This window comes from Pseudophryne corroboree, chromosome 1 (assembly GCF_028390025.1).
Source record: "Pseudophryne corroboree isolate aPseCor3 chromosome 1, aPseCor3.hap2, whole genome shotgun sequence".
Classification (NCBI taxonomy): Eukaryota; Metazoa; Chordata; class Amphibia; order Anura; family Myobatrachidae; genus Pseudophryne; species Pseudophryne corroboree.
In genome coordinates this window covers 834,703,165-834,716,484 of record NC_086444.1, presented here as the reverse complement: position 1 = coordinate 834,716,484, position 13,320 = coordinate 834,703,165, and the positions used below count along the sequence as shown (strand labels likewise).

The following is a 13,320-nucleotide window of genomic DNA, read 5'->3' as shown; positions in this document are numbered from 1 at the left end:
TGACACTGCAGTGCCACTCCTAGATGGGCCAGGTGTTTGTGTCGGCCACTAGGGTCGCTTATCTTACTCACACAGCTACCTCATTGCGCCTCTTTTTTTCTTCTTTGCGTCATGTGCTGTTTGGGGAGTGTTTTTTGGAAGGGCCATCCTGCGTGACACTGCAGTGCCACTCCTAGATGGGCCAGGTGTTTGTGTCGGCCACTAGGGTCGTTTATCTTACTCACACAGCTACCTCATTGCGCCTCTTTTTTTCTTCTTTGCGTCATGTGCTGTTTGGGGAGTGTTTTTTGGAAGGGCCATCCTGCGTGACACTGCAGTGCCACTCCTAGATGGGCCAGGTGTTTGTGTCGGCCACTAGGGTCGCTTATCTTACTCACACAGCTACCTCATTGCGCCTCTTTTTTTCTTCTTTGCGTCATGTGCTGTTTGGGGAGTGTTTTTTGGAAGGGCCATCCTGCGTGACACTGCAGTGCCACTCCTAGATGGGCCAGGTGTTTGTGTCGGCCACTAGGGTCGCTTAGCTTACTCACACAGCTACCTCATTGCGCCTCTTTTTTTCTTCTTTGCGTCATGTGCTGTTTGGGGAGTGTTTTTTGGAAGGGCCATCCTGCGTGACACTGCAGTGCCACTCCTAGATGGGCCAGGTGTTTGTGTCGGCCACTAGGATCGCTTATCTTACTCACACAGCTACCTCATTGCGCCTCTTTTTTTCTTCTTTGCGTCATGTGCTGTTTGGGGAGTGTTTTTTGGAAGGGCCATCCTGCGTGACACTGCAGTGCCACTCCTAGATGGGCCAGGTGTTTGTGTCAGCCACTAGGGTCGCTTAGCTTACTCACACAGCTACCTCATTGCGCCTCTTTTTTTCTTCTTTGCGTCATGTGCTGTTTGGGGAGTGTTTTTTGGAAGGGCCATCCTGCGTGACACTGCAGTGCCACTCCTAGATGGGCCAGGTGTTTGTGTCGACCACTAGGGTCGCTTATCTTACTCACACAGCTACCTCATTGCGCCTCTTTTTTTCTTCTTTGCGTCATGTGCTGTTTGGGGAGTGTTTTTTGGAAGGGCCATCCTGCGTGACACTGCAGTGCCACTCCTAGATGGGCCAGGTGTTTGTGTCGGCCACTAGGGTCGCTTAGCTTACTCACACAGCTACCTCATTGCGCCTCTTTTTTTCTTCTTTGCGTCATGTGCTGTTTGGGGAGTGTTTTTTGGAAGGGCCATCCTGCGTGACACTGCAGTGCCACTCCTAGATGGGCCAGGTGTTTGTGTCGGCCACTAGGGTCGCTTATCTTACTCACACAGCTACCTCATTGTGCCTCTTTTTTTCTTCTTTGCGTCATGTGCTGTTTGGGGAGTGTTTTTTGGAAGGGCCATCCTGCGTGACACTGCAGTGCCACTCCTAGATGGGCCAGGTGTTTGTGTCGGCCACTAGGGTCGCTTAGCTAACTCACACAGCTACCTCATTGCGCCTCTTTTTTTCTTCTTTGCGTCATGTGCTGTTTGGGGAGTGTTTTTTGGAAGGGCCATCCTGCGTGACACTGCAGTGCCACTCCTAGATGGGCCAGGTGTTTGTGTCGGCCACTAGGGTCGCTTATCTTACTCACACAGCTACCTCATTGCGCCTCTTTTTTCTTCTTTGCGTCATGTGCTGTTTGGGGAGTGTTTTTTGGAAGGGCCATCCTGCGTGACACTGCAGTGCCACTCCTAGATGGGCCAGGTGTTTGTGTCGGCCACTAGGGTCGCTTAGCTTACTCACACAGCTACCTCATTGCGCCTCTTTTTTTCTTCTTTGCGTCATGTGCTGTTTGGGGAGTGTTTTTTGGAAGGGCCATCCTGCGTGACACTGCAGTGCCACTCCTAGATGGGCCAGGTGTTTGTGTCGGCCACTAGGGTCGTTTATCTTACTCACACAGCTACCTCATTGCGCCTCTTTTTTTCTTCTTTGCGTCATGTGCTGTTTGGGGAGTGTTTTTTGGAAGGGCCATCCTGCGTGACACTGCAGTGCCACTCCTAGATGGGCCAGGTGTTTGTGTCGGCCACTAGGGTCGCTTATCTTACTCACACAGCTACCTCATTGCGCCTCTTTTTTTCTTCTTTGCGTCATGTGCTGTTTGGGGAGTGTTTTTTGGAAGGGCCATCCTGCGTGACACTGCAGTGCCACTCCTAGATGGGCCAGGTGTTTGTGTCGGCCACTAGGGTCGCTTAGCTTACTCACACAGCTACCTCATTGCGCCTCTTTTTTTCTTCTTTGCGTCATGTGCTGTTTGGGGAGTGTTTTTTGGAAGGGCCATCCTGCGTGACACTGCAGTGCCACTCCTAGATGGGCCAGGTGTTTGTGTCGGCCACTAGGGTCGCTTAGCCTAGTCATCCAGCGACCTCGGTGCAAATTTTAGGACTAAAAATAATATTGTGAGGTGTGAGGTATTCAGAATAGACTGAAAATGAGTGGAAATTATGGTTTTTGAGGTTAATAATACTTTGGGATCAAAATGACCCCCAAATTCTATGATTTAAGCTGTTTTTTTAGGGTTTTTTGAAAAAAACACCAGAATCCAAAACACACCCGAATCCGACAAAAAAAATTCGGTGAGGTTTTGCCAAAACGCGGTCGAACCCAAAACACGGCCGCGGAACCGAACCCAAAACCAAAACACAAAACCCGAAAAATTTCAAGTGCACATCTCTACCTGCATATACCTATTGCCAAGTCACATCAGCAGTACCTGCGGTTTGCTATTGGCAACCTACACTATCAGTTCTGGGCTCTGCCATTTGGACTGGCTACGGCTCCTCGGATCTTCACCAAGGTCATGGCCATAATAATGGCACATCTCCGTCGCCAGGGAGTCAGGATTCTGCCGTATCTGGACGACTTGCTGATCCTGGCAAACTCCCACAATGTCCTCCTCAGTCATCTACAACTGATGGCAAACTGCCTACAAGCCCACAGGTCGCTCATCAATTGGAAGAATTCCTCGCTGGTCCCAGCTCAGAGCATGGTGCACCTGGGGGCTCTGCTGGACACACACAGTCAACGTCTGCTTCTGTCTCCGGAGAAATGCCTGAAGCTTCAGGACAGGATAAGATGCTTCCTCTGTCGCCCCAGAGTGTCGATACACTCAGCGATGCAAGTACTTGGCCTGATGGTGTCGGCATTCGACATGGTAGAGTATGCTCAATTTCATTCCCGCCTTCTGCAGAGGTTAATCCTTTCCAAGTGGGACAGCCTACCTCATTTGATCAGATCTCACATGATTACCTTTACTCCGGAGGTTCGTCATTCAATGACCTGGTGGCTCCAGGACCAGCAATTGAGCGGGGGTCATCCCTTCTGGATCCCCGACTGGGTCCAGCTGACGACGGATGCCAGTCTGAGGGGATGGAGTGCAGTGTTGGAGCAACACTCTTTCCAGGGTCGTTGGACCAAGGAGGAGTCCCTCCTCCCGATAAACATTCTGGAACTGCAGGCAGTGTTCAATGCGTTAACTCTCGCCCTGCCTCTGGTACAGAACAGGCCTGTTCAAGTACGGTCAGACAATGCCACCATGGTGGCATACATCATCAATCAAGGTGGCACTCGAAACCGCATGGCAATGTTGGAAGTGTCAAAAATCCTTCAATGGGCAGAACGCCATCTGCCAGTAATATCTGCAGTGTTCATTCCGGGGGTCCTAAACTGGGAAACTGACTTTCTCAGTCACCAGGACCGTACATGCTGGAGAGTGGAGTCTTCATCCGGAAGTCTTTCAACTCCTAGTGGACACATGGGGCCTACCAGATGTAGACCTGATGGCATCTCGACACAATCACAAAGTTCCGGTTTTCAGATCAAGGACCAGGGAGCCTCAAGAAGCGTTCGTGGATGCACTAGCCACTCCATGGAACTTTCGGCTGCCTTATGTGTTCCCTCCAGTGTTACTCCTGATCAGGGTTCTGCGGAAGTTCAAGCAAGAAGGAGGAATACTACTTTTAGTCACTCCGGCATGGCACAGACGGCATTGGTTCTCAGACCTATGGGTTCTATCAACAGAGCGTCATCTTCTACTTCCTCAATGACCAGACCTCCTCATACAGGGTTCTTGTCTCTATTCAGACTGGCTTTGATGGCGTGGCTCTTGAAGCATCACTCCTGAGAGCCAAAGGATTCTCTGATGTGGTCATCAAACTATGTTGAAAGGCCGTAAGCCGACGTCTGCTCGGATCTATTATAGGGTCTGGAATTCTTACTTCACCTGGTGTGTTGATAAGAACTATGATGCGTACAGATTCAAAACATCCAGAATCCTGGCTTTCCTGCAACAAGGCCTGGACTCAGGTCTTCGTCTGGCCTCCCTCAAAGTTCACATATCTGCCGTGTCGGTGTGGTTTCAGTCCACCCTTTCTAATATTCCATCATGACCAGGCAGTTCTGAGAACTCACCCAGGTTACTTACCTAAAGTGGTGTCATCTTTTCACCTTAACCAAGAGATTGTGGGTCCGGCCTTTATCTGTTCTGACTTGTCCCCCAAAGAAAGGTCTTTGGGTGTGGTAAGGGCTCTCAGTATATATGTGGAGAGGACTGCCTCTATCAGGAGGTCAGATACCCTTTTTGTACTGTTTGGTTTCCACAAATGTGGCTGGCCTGCAAATAAGCAAACCTTGGCCAGATGTATTAGAGTGGTGATTGCAAAAGCTTATGCGCAGGTTGGACTCCCAGCTCCTGCTGCTATTAAAGCCCATTCTACTCGGTCTCTTGGATCTTCTTGGGCAGCCCGCTGTGGCTTGTCTGCAGAACAATTGTGCAAGGCAGCTACATGGTCCTCAGTGAACATGTTCATTAGGTTCTATGCCTTTGATACTTCCACCTCCCAGGATGCTTCCTTTGGACGCTGGGTTCTCATACCCGCTAAGGCGCATCCCCTCCCTTGAGGAACTGCTTTAGGACATCACCCGATGTTTTCCCTGTGGAACACAGTGTACCCTGCTCCTGAAAAGGAGAGTTATGGTAGACTTACCATGATTAACTCTCTTTGTGCGAGGTACATTGGGTTCCACAGGGCGCCCGCCCTGACGCACCTAGCTTCTATGGGTTTGTATGGCATGAGAATGTGGTTCTATGTGACTAACATCTGCCTTCTCTCTTACCTGCTACTACATTGGACTGGTTAACGAAACTGAGCTCACAATGCCTGGAGGCAGGGTTACAGAGGAGGCCCCAATGCATCCTGGGACCACCTAATGCTTTAGCCTGTTGGTGCCTCTGGATCAAGGTCCACTCTACACCTGATGTTTTCCCTGTGGAACCCAGTGTACCTCGCAGAAAGGGAGTTAACCATGGTAAGTCTACCATAACTCTGCTTGTTCATTCATACTGTATATTTCTCCAGGTTTCATCTGTTTTATTTAAAAGAGAAGCCTTAATTACCAAAACTCACTAGCTGTTAATGAGCTTATAAGATGTGAGTATTGTTTTAGCCCATACTGCGAGCATTATATAAATGAATGGGCTGCATTTAGCTGAAAAATTGCCTTGTCATGGGTTTCTGATTTTATTTTACACACATTTAATCTAAACAAAGTACAGTATAAAGTTCTTCACATTGCACAAAATAGAAACTGTTTAACCAAATCTCTGAAACAGTGAATGTTCCATAAATAGCATCTGTCTGCTAAAATAAGAAATCTATTACAAGTATTCCAGTGATCCAATTGTATACCTCCTAACATTGTATCTGTTACTTATAGCTTTATCTTTAGATTGTAAGGTCCTCTTCCGTGCTTTTCTTCCCTCCCTTACACAATCATCTCCTCCCTACTGCCAACAGCAGTATAGAACCTTCCGGTTCAGTTGGCACTGTTCTTTTAGGGGGGTATTATGACTGCATGTGCATCAATTTTAGTCCATGTTCAGAAGTGTTTTGTACTGTAAGTATTTTGCACTGTTTTGTTCTTGTCTCTGCTTATGTACTTTGGACCTTATTCAGCAAGGATTGCAAATTCTGCATTTTAGCTTCCAGGTCTTTTTCAACCTAATATTGGCCATGCTATCAGTATTATGCATTACACATCATTTTCACTTACCGGCTACAAGAAGCATTCCATTAAGAAACTGAAAGGATGCATATATCAAAGGGAAGGTAAACATCTGAACAAGTTGCTTTGGAGTAAAAGACAACTGAAGAACAGTGGAACACATTTGTACATTCTGGGCTCCTGTCTCCAAAGCAATAGTTCTGCATCTGTGAACAGAAAGGCAATATATTAAACATTAGTACTCTCAGCTAAACTATCAGCTTATATTCTTTTTTCTCATACGTCCTAGAGGATGCTGGGGACGCTTCAAGAACCATGGGATATAGACGGGATCCGCAGGAGACATGGGCACTTTAAGACTTTGAAGGGGTGTGAACTGGCTCCTCCCTCTATGCCCCTCCTCCAGACTCCAGTTTAGAATATGTGCCCAGGCAGACTGGATGCACAACTGAGGAGCTCTACTGAGTTTCTCGGAAAAGACTTTATGTTAGGTTTTTTATTTTCAGGGAGGCTGCTGGCAACGGTCTCCCTGCATCGTGGGACTTAGGGGAGAGAAGTCAGACCTACTTCTAGGGAGTTTAAAGGCTCTGCTTCTTGGCTACAGGATACCATTAGCTCCTGAGGGTTTGGAACACTAGGTCCACCTAGGGGTTCACTCCCAGAGCCCGCCGTCACCCTCCTTGCAGAGCCAGAAGTCAGAAGACAGGTGAGTAGAAGAAGAAAAGAAGACTTCAGTGATGGCTTCTGAGGTACCGCACAGCGATTGCGCTGCGCGCCATGCTCCCATACACAGCGGCACAGTAGGGTCTAGGGCGCGGGGGGGGGGGGGGGGGCGCCCTGGGCAGCATTATAAACCTCTGTTTTGGCAGGCAGAATGCAAATTAAGTGCCTGGGCACTAAATTCATACCCCCGCCGGCATAGTTTATTTAAAAAAAGAGCGGGCTGAAGCGCGCCATGTAGGGGGCGGGGCTTAGCCCTCACAGCTCACATCAGCGCCATTTTCATGCAGAGACGCTGGTCCTTCCTCATCAGTGATATTACAAGTAACAGGGTGCAAAACAGGGGGGGCACAGCATATTTGGTGCAATATTAAGTGTGTTTAAAGCGCTGCAGGGTCTGAGGCATTATATTTATGGCTTGCAGAACCGGGACAGGCGCTGGGTTGTGAGCTGGCAAACTCCCTCTGTGTTTCTCTGACAGGCTTTACTGTGGGTCTGTCCCCCTTTTGGCCCAGTGTGTCTGTGGGTGTCGGTAGAGGTGTGTCGGCATGTCTGAGGCAGAGTGCTCTTCCCAGGAGGAGACTGTGTTGGGGGCAGAAACGGCTGTGGGAGTGACCCTGTCGGCACCGCCGACTTCTGACTGGGTAAATGTGTTGAATACTTTGAATGCTAATGTGGCTCTTATTAATAAGAGATTAGATAAATCTGAGTCTCAGAACCAGGTATGGAAAAAATTAGTGGAGGATGTGTCGTCACAGGTACAGACCCCCTCGGGGTCACATAAACGTTCGTTTGCGCAGTTAGCAGACACAGATACCGACACGGGCTCTGACTCCAGTGTCGACTACAGTGATGCCAGATTAGACCCAAAATTGGCAAAGAGCATTCAGTACATGATTGTGGCAATAAAAGACGTCTTACACATCACTGAGGACCCTGCTGTTCCTGATACTAGGGTATGTATGTTTAAGGGAAAGAAACCTGAGGTAACGTTTACTCCCTCTCATGAACTGAATGCCCTTTTTGAAAAAATTTGGGAAAATCCTGACAGAAAGTTTCTGATTCCCAAAAGGATTCAAATGGCGTATTCATTCCCCTCTGGGGATAGAGAAAAGTGGGAGTCACCTCCCGTTGTAGACAAGGCACTGTCACGTTTGTCTTAAAAGGTGGCGTTACCATCTCCTGACACGGCAGCCCTTAAGGATCTGTGGATCGTAGGCAGGAAAATACGCTGAAATCCATTTATGTCACCACAGGTACACTACTCAGACCAGCTATTGCATCTGCGTGGGTGAGTAGTGCTATTGAAAAATGGGCAGATAACTTGTCATCTGATGTAGATACCCTGAACAGGGATACCATCCTTTTAACGTTGGGTTATATCAGGGACGCTGCAGCCTACCTAAAGGAAGCGGCAAGAGATATTGGCCTCTTAGGATCAAGGGCCAATGCCATGGCAGTCTCAGCTAGGAGGGCATTGTGGATTCATCAATGGAATGCCGATGCTGACTCTAAGAAAGCTATGGAGACTCTACCGTATAAAGGTGGTGTATTGTTTGGTGAAGGTCTCGCTGAACTGGCATCTACGGCTACCGCGGGTAAGTCGTCATTTTTGCCTTATGTTCCTCCACAACAAAAGAATGCTCACCACTTGCAGATGCAGTGCTTTCGGCCAAATAAATACAAAAAAGGCTGAGGTTATTCTTTCCTTGCTAATAGAGGAAGAGGAAAAGGTAAAAGATCTCCAGCCGTGGCCGGTTCTCAGGAGCAGAAGTCCTCCCTGGCTTCTACCAAATCCACCGCATGACGCTGGGGCTCCTCTGCGGGAGTCCGCACTGGTGGGGGCACGTCTCAAGCTCTTCAGTCAAGTCTGGGCTCGTTCGGCCCTAGACCCGTGGATTGTAGAAATAGTGTCCCAGGGGTCCAAACTGGAGCTTCAAGACGTTCCCCCTCGACGTTTTTTCAAATCAGCTTTACCAGCTTCTCTTCCGAACAGGGAGGTAGTATGCGATGTAACACAAAAGTTGTGTCTAAATCAAGTTTTTGTCAGGGTTCCCCCTCCGGGAGAAGGCTTTTATTCAAGCCTGTTTGTGGTCCCGAAGCCGGACGGCTCGGTCAGACCAATTCTGAACCTAAAATCCCTAAATCTTTACCTAAAAAAATTCAAATTCAAGATGGAATCTCTCCGAGCAGTGATCTCCAGTCTCGAGGAAGGGGATTTCATGGTGTCGGTCGACATAAAGGATGCCTACTTACACATCCCCATATATCCTCCGCATCAGGCTTACCTGAGGTTTGCTACTCAGGATTGTCATTACCAATTTCAGACGTTGCCATTTGGTCTGTCCACGGCTCCGAGGATTTTCACAAAGGTAATGGCGGAAATGATGGTCCTCCTTCGCAAGCAAGGAGTCGCGATTATCCCGTACTTGGATGATCTCCTGATAAAGGCGAGATCCACAGACAAGCTTTAGCAGGACATTACGCTCTCCCTGACGGTGCTGCAACAACATGGTTGGCTCCTAAATCACAGTTGAATCTGACAAAGCGGCTGTTATTTTTGGGAATGGCTCTGGACACAGAATTACAGAGAGTTTTTCTTCCAGATGAGAAGGCTCTGGAAATTCAGAGTTTGGTAAAACAAATTCTGAAACCAGCGAAAGTGTCAATTCATCAATGCACTCGGTTACTGGGGAAGATGGTGGCGGCCTATGAGGCCATTCAATTTGGCAGATTCCATGCCAGAGTGTTTCAGTGGGATCTCTTGGACAAGTGGTCCGGATCCCATCTGCACATGCACCGGATAATAGTCCTATCCTCCAAGACCAGAATCTCACTCCTGTGGTGGCAGCACAGGTCTCACCTCCTAGAGGGACGCAGGTTTGGGATCCGGGACTGGATCCTAGTAACCACGGATGCGAGTCTCCGAGGCTGGGGAGCAGTCACACAGGGGGAAACCTTCCAGGGAAAATGGTCAAGCCAGGAAGTTTGTCTACACATAAACGTTCTGGAGTTAAGGGCCATTTACAACGGCCTTCTTCAAGCGGAACATCTTCTTCACAATCTGCCCATCCTGATCCAGTCGGACAATATAACAGCAGTGGCGCACATAAACCGCCAGGGCGGAACAAAGAGCAGGGCGGCAATGGCAGAGGCCACAAAAGTTCTATGCTGGGCGGAAAGACATACAAGCGCTCTGTCAGCAGTCTTCATTCCAGGAGTGGACAACTGGGAAGCAGACTTCCTCAGCAGACACGATCTCCATCCAGGAGAGTGGAGTCTTCATCAAGAGGTCTTCGCAGAAGTGACAAGTCTTTGGGGAATTCCTCAAATAGACATGATGGCATCACGCATCAACAAGAAACTTCAGAGATATTGTTCCAGGTCAAGGGACCCTCAAGCAATAGCGGTGGACGCGCTGGTGACACCATGGGTGTTTCAGTCGGTGTACGTGGTTCCTCCGCTTCCACTCATTCCAAAGGTGCTAAAGATCATAAGAGGAACAACGGTTCAAGTGATCCTCATTGCTCCAGACTGGCCAAGGAGGGCTTGGTATCCAAATCTTCAGGAATTACTCATAAGAGATCCCTGGCCTCTTCCTCTTCGAGAGGATCTGTTACAGCAGGGGCCGTGCGTGTACCACGACTTACCGCGGCTACGTTTGATGGCTTGGCGGTTGAGCGCCGGATCCTAGCCCGAAAGGGTATTCCCAATTAAGTTATTCCCACACTTCAGGCTAGAAAAGGAGTGACGTGTAAACATTATCACCGTATTTGGAGAAAATATGTGTCTTGGTGTGAATCCAAGAAGGCTCCCACGGAAGAATTTCAGCTAGGGTGTTTTCTCCATTTCCTGCAAGCAGGTGTGGATGCGGGCCTAAAGTTAGGCTCGATTAAAGTACAGATTTCGGCCTTATCGGTTTTCTTTCAAAAACAATTGGCCTCCTTTCCGGAAGTTCAGACCTTTGTGAAAGAAGTTTTGCACATCCAACCTCCCTTTGTGCCCCCAGTGGCACCATGGGATCTTAACGTGGTGTTGCATTTTCTTCAATCACATTGGTTTGAACCTTTACAGAAGGTTGAGTTGAAATTTCTCACGTGGAAAGTGGTCATGCTATTGGCCTTGGCATCCGCAAGGCAGGTGTCTGAGTTAGCGGCTTTGTCTCACAAGAGTCCTTATTTAATCTTCCATGAAGATAGAGCAGAGTTGAGGACTCGTCAACAATTTCTGCCGAAGGTGGTTTCATCATTCCACATGAACCAGCCTATTGTGGTACCAGTGGCTACTGACCCCTTCGCGGAGTCAAAATCCCTCGATGTTGTCAGGGCCTTGAAGATTTATGTCGCCAGAACGACTCAACTTCGGAAAACAGAGGCTGTGTTTATCCTGTATGCTGCCAACAAGATTGGAACGCCTGCTTCCAAGCAGACTATTGCGCGTTGGATCTGTAATACGATTCAACAGGCTCATTCTACGGCTGGATTGTCGTTACCGAAATCAGTGAAGGCCCACTCTACCAGGAAAGTGGGCTCCTCCTGGGCAGCTGCCCGCGGGGTCTCGGCATTACAACTCTGCCGAGCAGCTACTTGGTCGGGTTCAAACACTTTTGCGAAATTTTACAAGTTTGATACCCTGGCTGATGATGACCTCATGTTTGGTCAATCGGTGCTGCAGAGTCAACCGCACTCTCCCGCCCGTTCTAGGGCTTTGGTATAAACCCCATGGTTCTTGAAGCGTCCCCAGCATCCTCTAGGACGTATGAGAAAATAAGATTTTAATACCTACCGATAAATCCTTTTCTCTTAGTCCGTAGAGGATGCTGGGCACCCGTCCCAGTGCGGACTCTATCTGCAGTTATTAGTTATGTTTACACACGGGTTGTGTTATGTTGTAGTCAGCCTGTTGCTGACGTTGTTCATGCCGTTGACTGGAGTTTGTTTAATGCCATGTTGTACAGCGTGTTTGAGGTGTGAGCTGGTATGTGTCCCACCTTAGTTACCTATAAATCCTTTCCTCGAAATGTCCGTCTCCCTGGGCATAGTTCCTATAACTGGAGTCTGGAGGAGGGGCATAGAGGGAGGAGCCAGTTCACACCCCTTCAAAGTCTTAAAGTGCCCATGTCTCCTGCGGATCCCGTCTATACCCCATGGTTCTTGAAGCGTCCCCAGCATCCTCTACGGACTAAGAGAAAAGGATTTACCGGTAGGTATTAAAATCCTATTTTTTATTTAGCTTTAAAAGGTGATTCTAAGAGGAAAATATTAGGTGCTATGTATTTATAAAGGTAATCTAATATTTGTACCATAATAATATGGTATTTAGGTGGTATCTGGACTCTGGGTCGACAGCACTTAGGTCGACGCCTATTGGTCAACAGTGACTAGGTCGACACCAGAAATAGGTAGACACAGACATTAGGTCGACATGAACAAGGTCAACATGGAAAAAGGTCAACATGAGTTTCTCACATTTTTTTTTTTTTTACTTTTTCATACTTTACGATCCACGTGGACTACAATTGGGAACGGTAACCTTGCCCGAAGCATGGCGAGCGAACACGGTGCACTAATTGGGGTTCCCGGTCACTTAACAAAGAAAACAACACCAAAAAACCCCATAAAAAATAATGTTGTCCTTTTTCCATGCTGACCTTGTTCAGGTTGACCTAATGGGCATGTTGACCTTTTCCCTGTGTCGACCTACTCACTGTCGACCTAATGTGTGTCGACCTTGAGTCCCATACCCATTTAGGTAGCACTTATCCATTGAAATCTATCTGTAACAATATTTTCTCTGGCTGCGTCCACAGGATTATCCACAGGATAACATTGGGATATTGTCGAGCGACAGCGAAAATGGCACCAACACGGTCATGAGCTTTCTGGCCTCTCAGGATGCATTGGGGCTTCCACTATATAGTCCCGCCCACTGACTCAGTCAGATCAGTTTTTTGCTTGGTCACAGGGCTGCCGTGAGAGCAGCCTCAAGCTTTTTATTATTTTATTTTAGTACTGTATAGACTTACTATATTGTTTTTTTGAGCGACTTCTCTTAACAGCGTCTTAAACGCATACTAGAAAGAGTCGCTCCGACAACTCCCCACCGGGTCGCAACAACGCTTACCTTCGGGTATCAGTGCTGTCTCGACGGGCGTCTGTGTCGGATGTTCTAGCAGGTCCAGCAGACGTAACCAGGCTGTGGCCGGAGCATGGGAAGACGGTGAGTCTATGGACTTCCTCTTGCTAGAGGGGTCAGGACACTGCTACACTGATTTTGGTGGAGACTACAAACAGTGTGTTGATGCGCCGAACATCAAGAGTGCGACAACGCTACGCTCCGGGGATCATAGGCGCCAGGACTAGGTAGAGGCCGCGATCCTGGGAGTTTAAGTCAACAGGGGGATTCAGACGCTCTCCTGGCCGTCCCTCCTCCGAGTTCATGGCCAGTTCCCGCGGGTGTCTCGTTTCATGAACTGAATGACCTCACTTCCGGCTCAGACGCTACCACGAGGGTACTCGGTCGCAGCTTAGACGCTGCGGTTGTGTACACTGGAGATAAACCCGCCAGACCGAGTCGCAGGCCTTAGCGTC

At 48.5% G+C, this 13,320-nt stretch overlaps 1 protein-coding gene across 1 annotated transcript in view; it reads right to left on the bottom strand.

Moving 5' to 3' along the window:
- The window catches only part of SLC10A6 (solute carrier family 10 member 6), an 81,778-nt gene that overhangs the window by 16,330 nt on the left and 52,128 nt on the right, over nt 1–13,320 (bottom strand). The window contains exon 5 of the mRNA XM_063938658.1: nt 6,059–6,216. Coding sequence (XP_063794728.1) covers nt 6,059–6,216 — 158 coding nt within the window. The remainder of the gene's footprint in view (nt 1–6,058; nt 6,217–13,320) is intronic.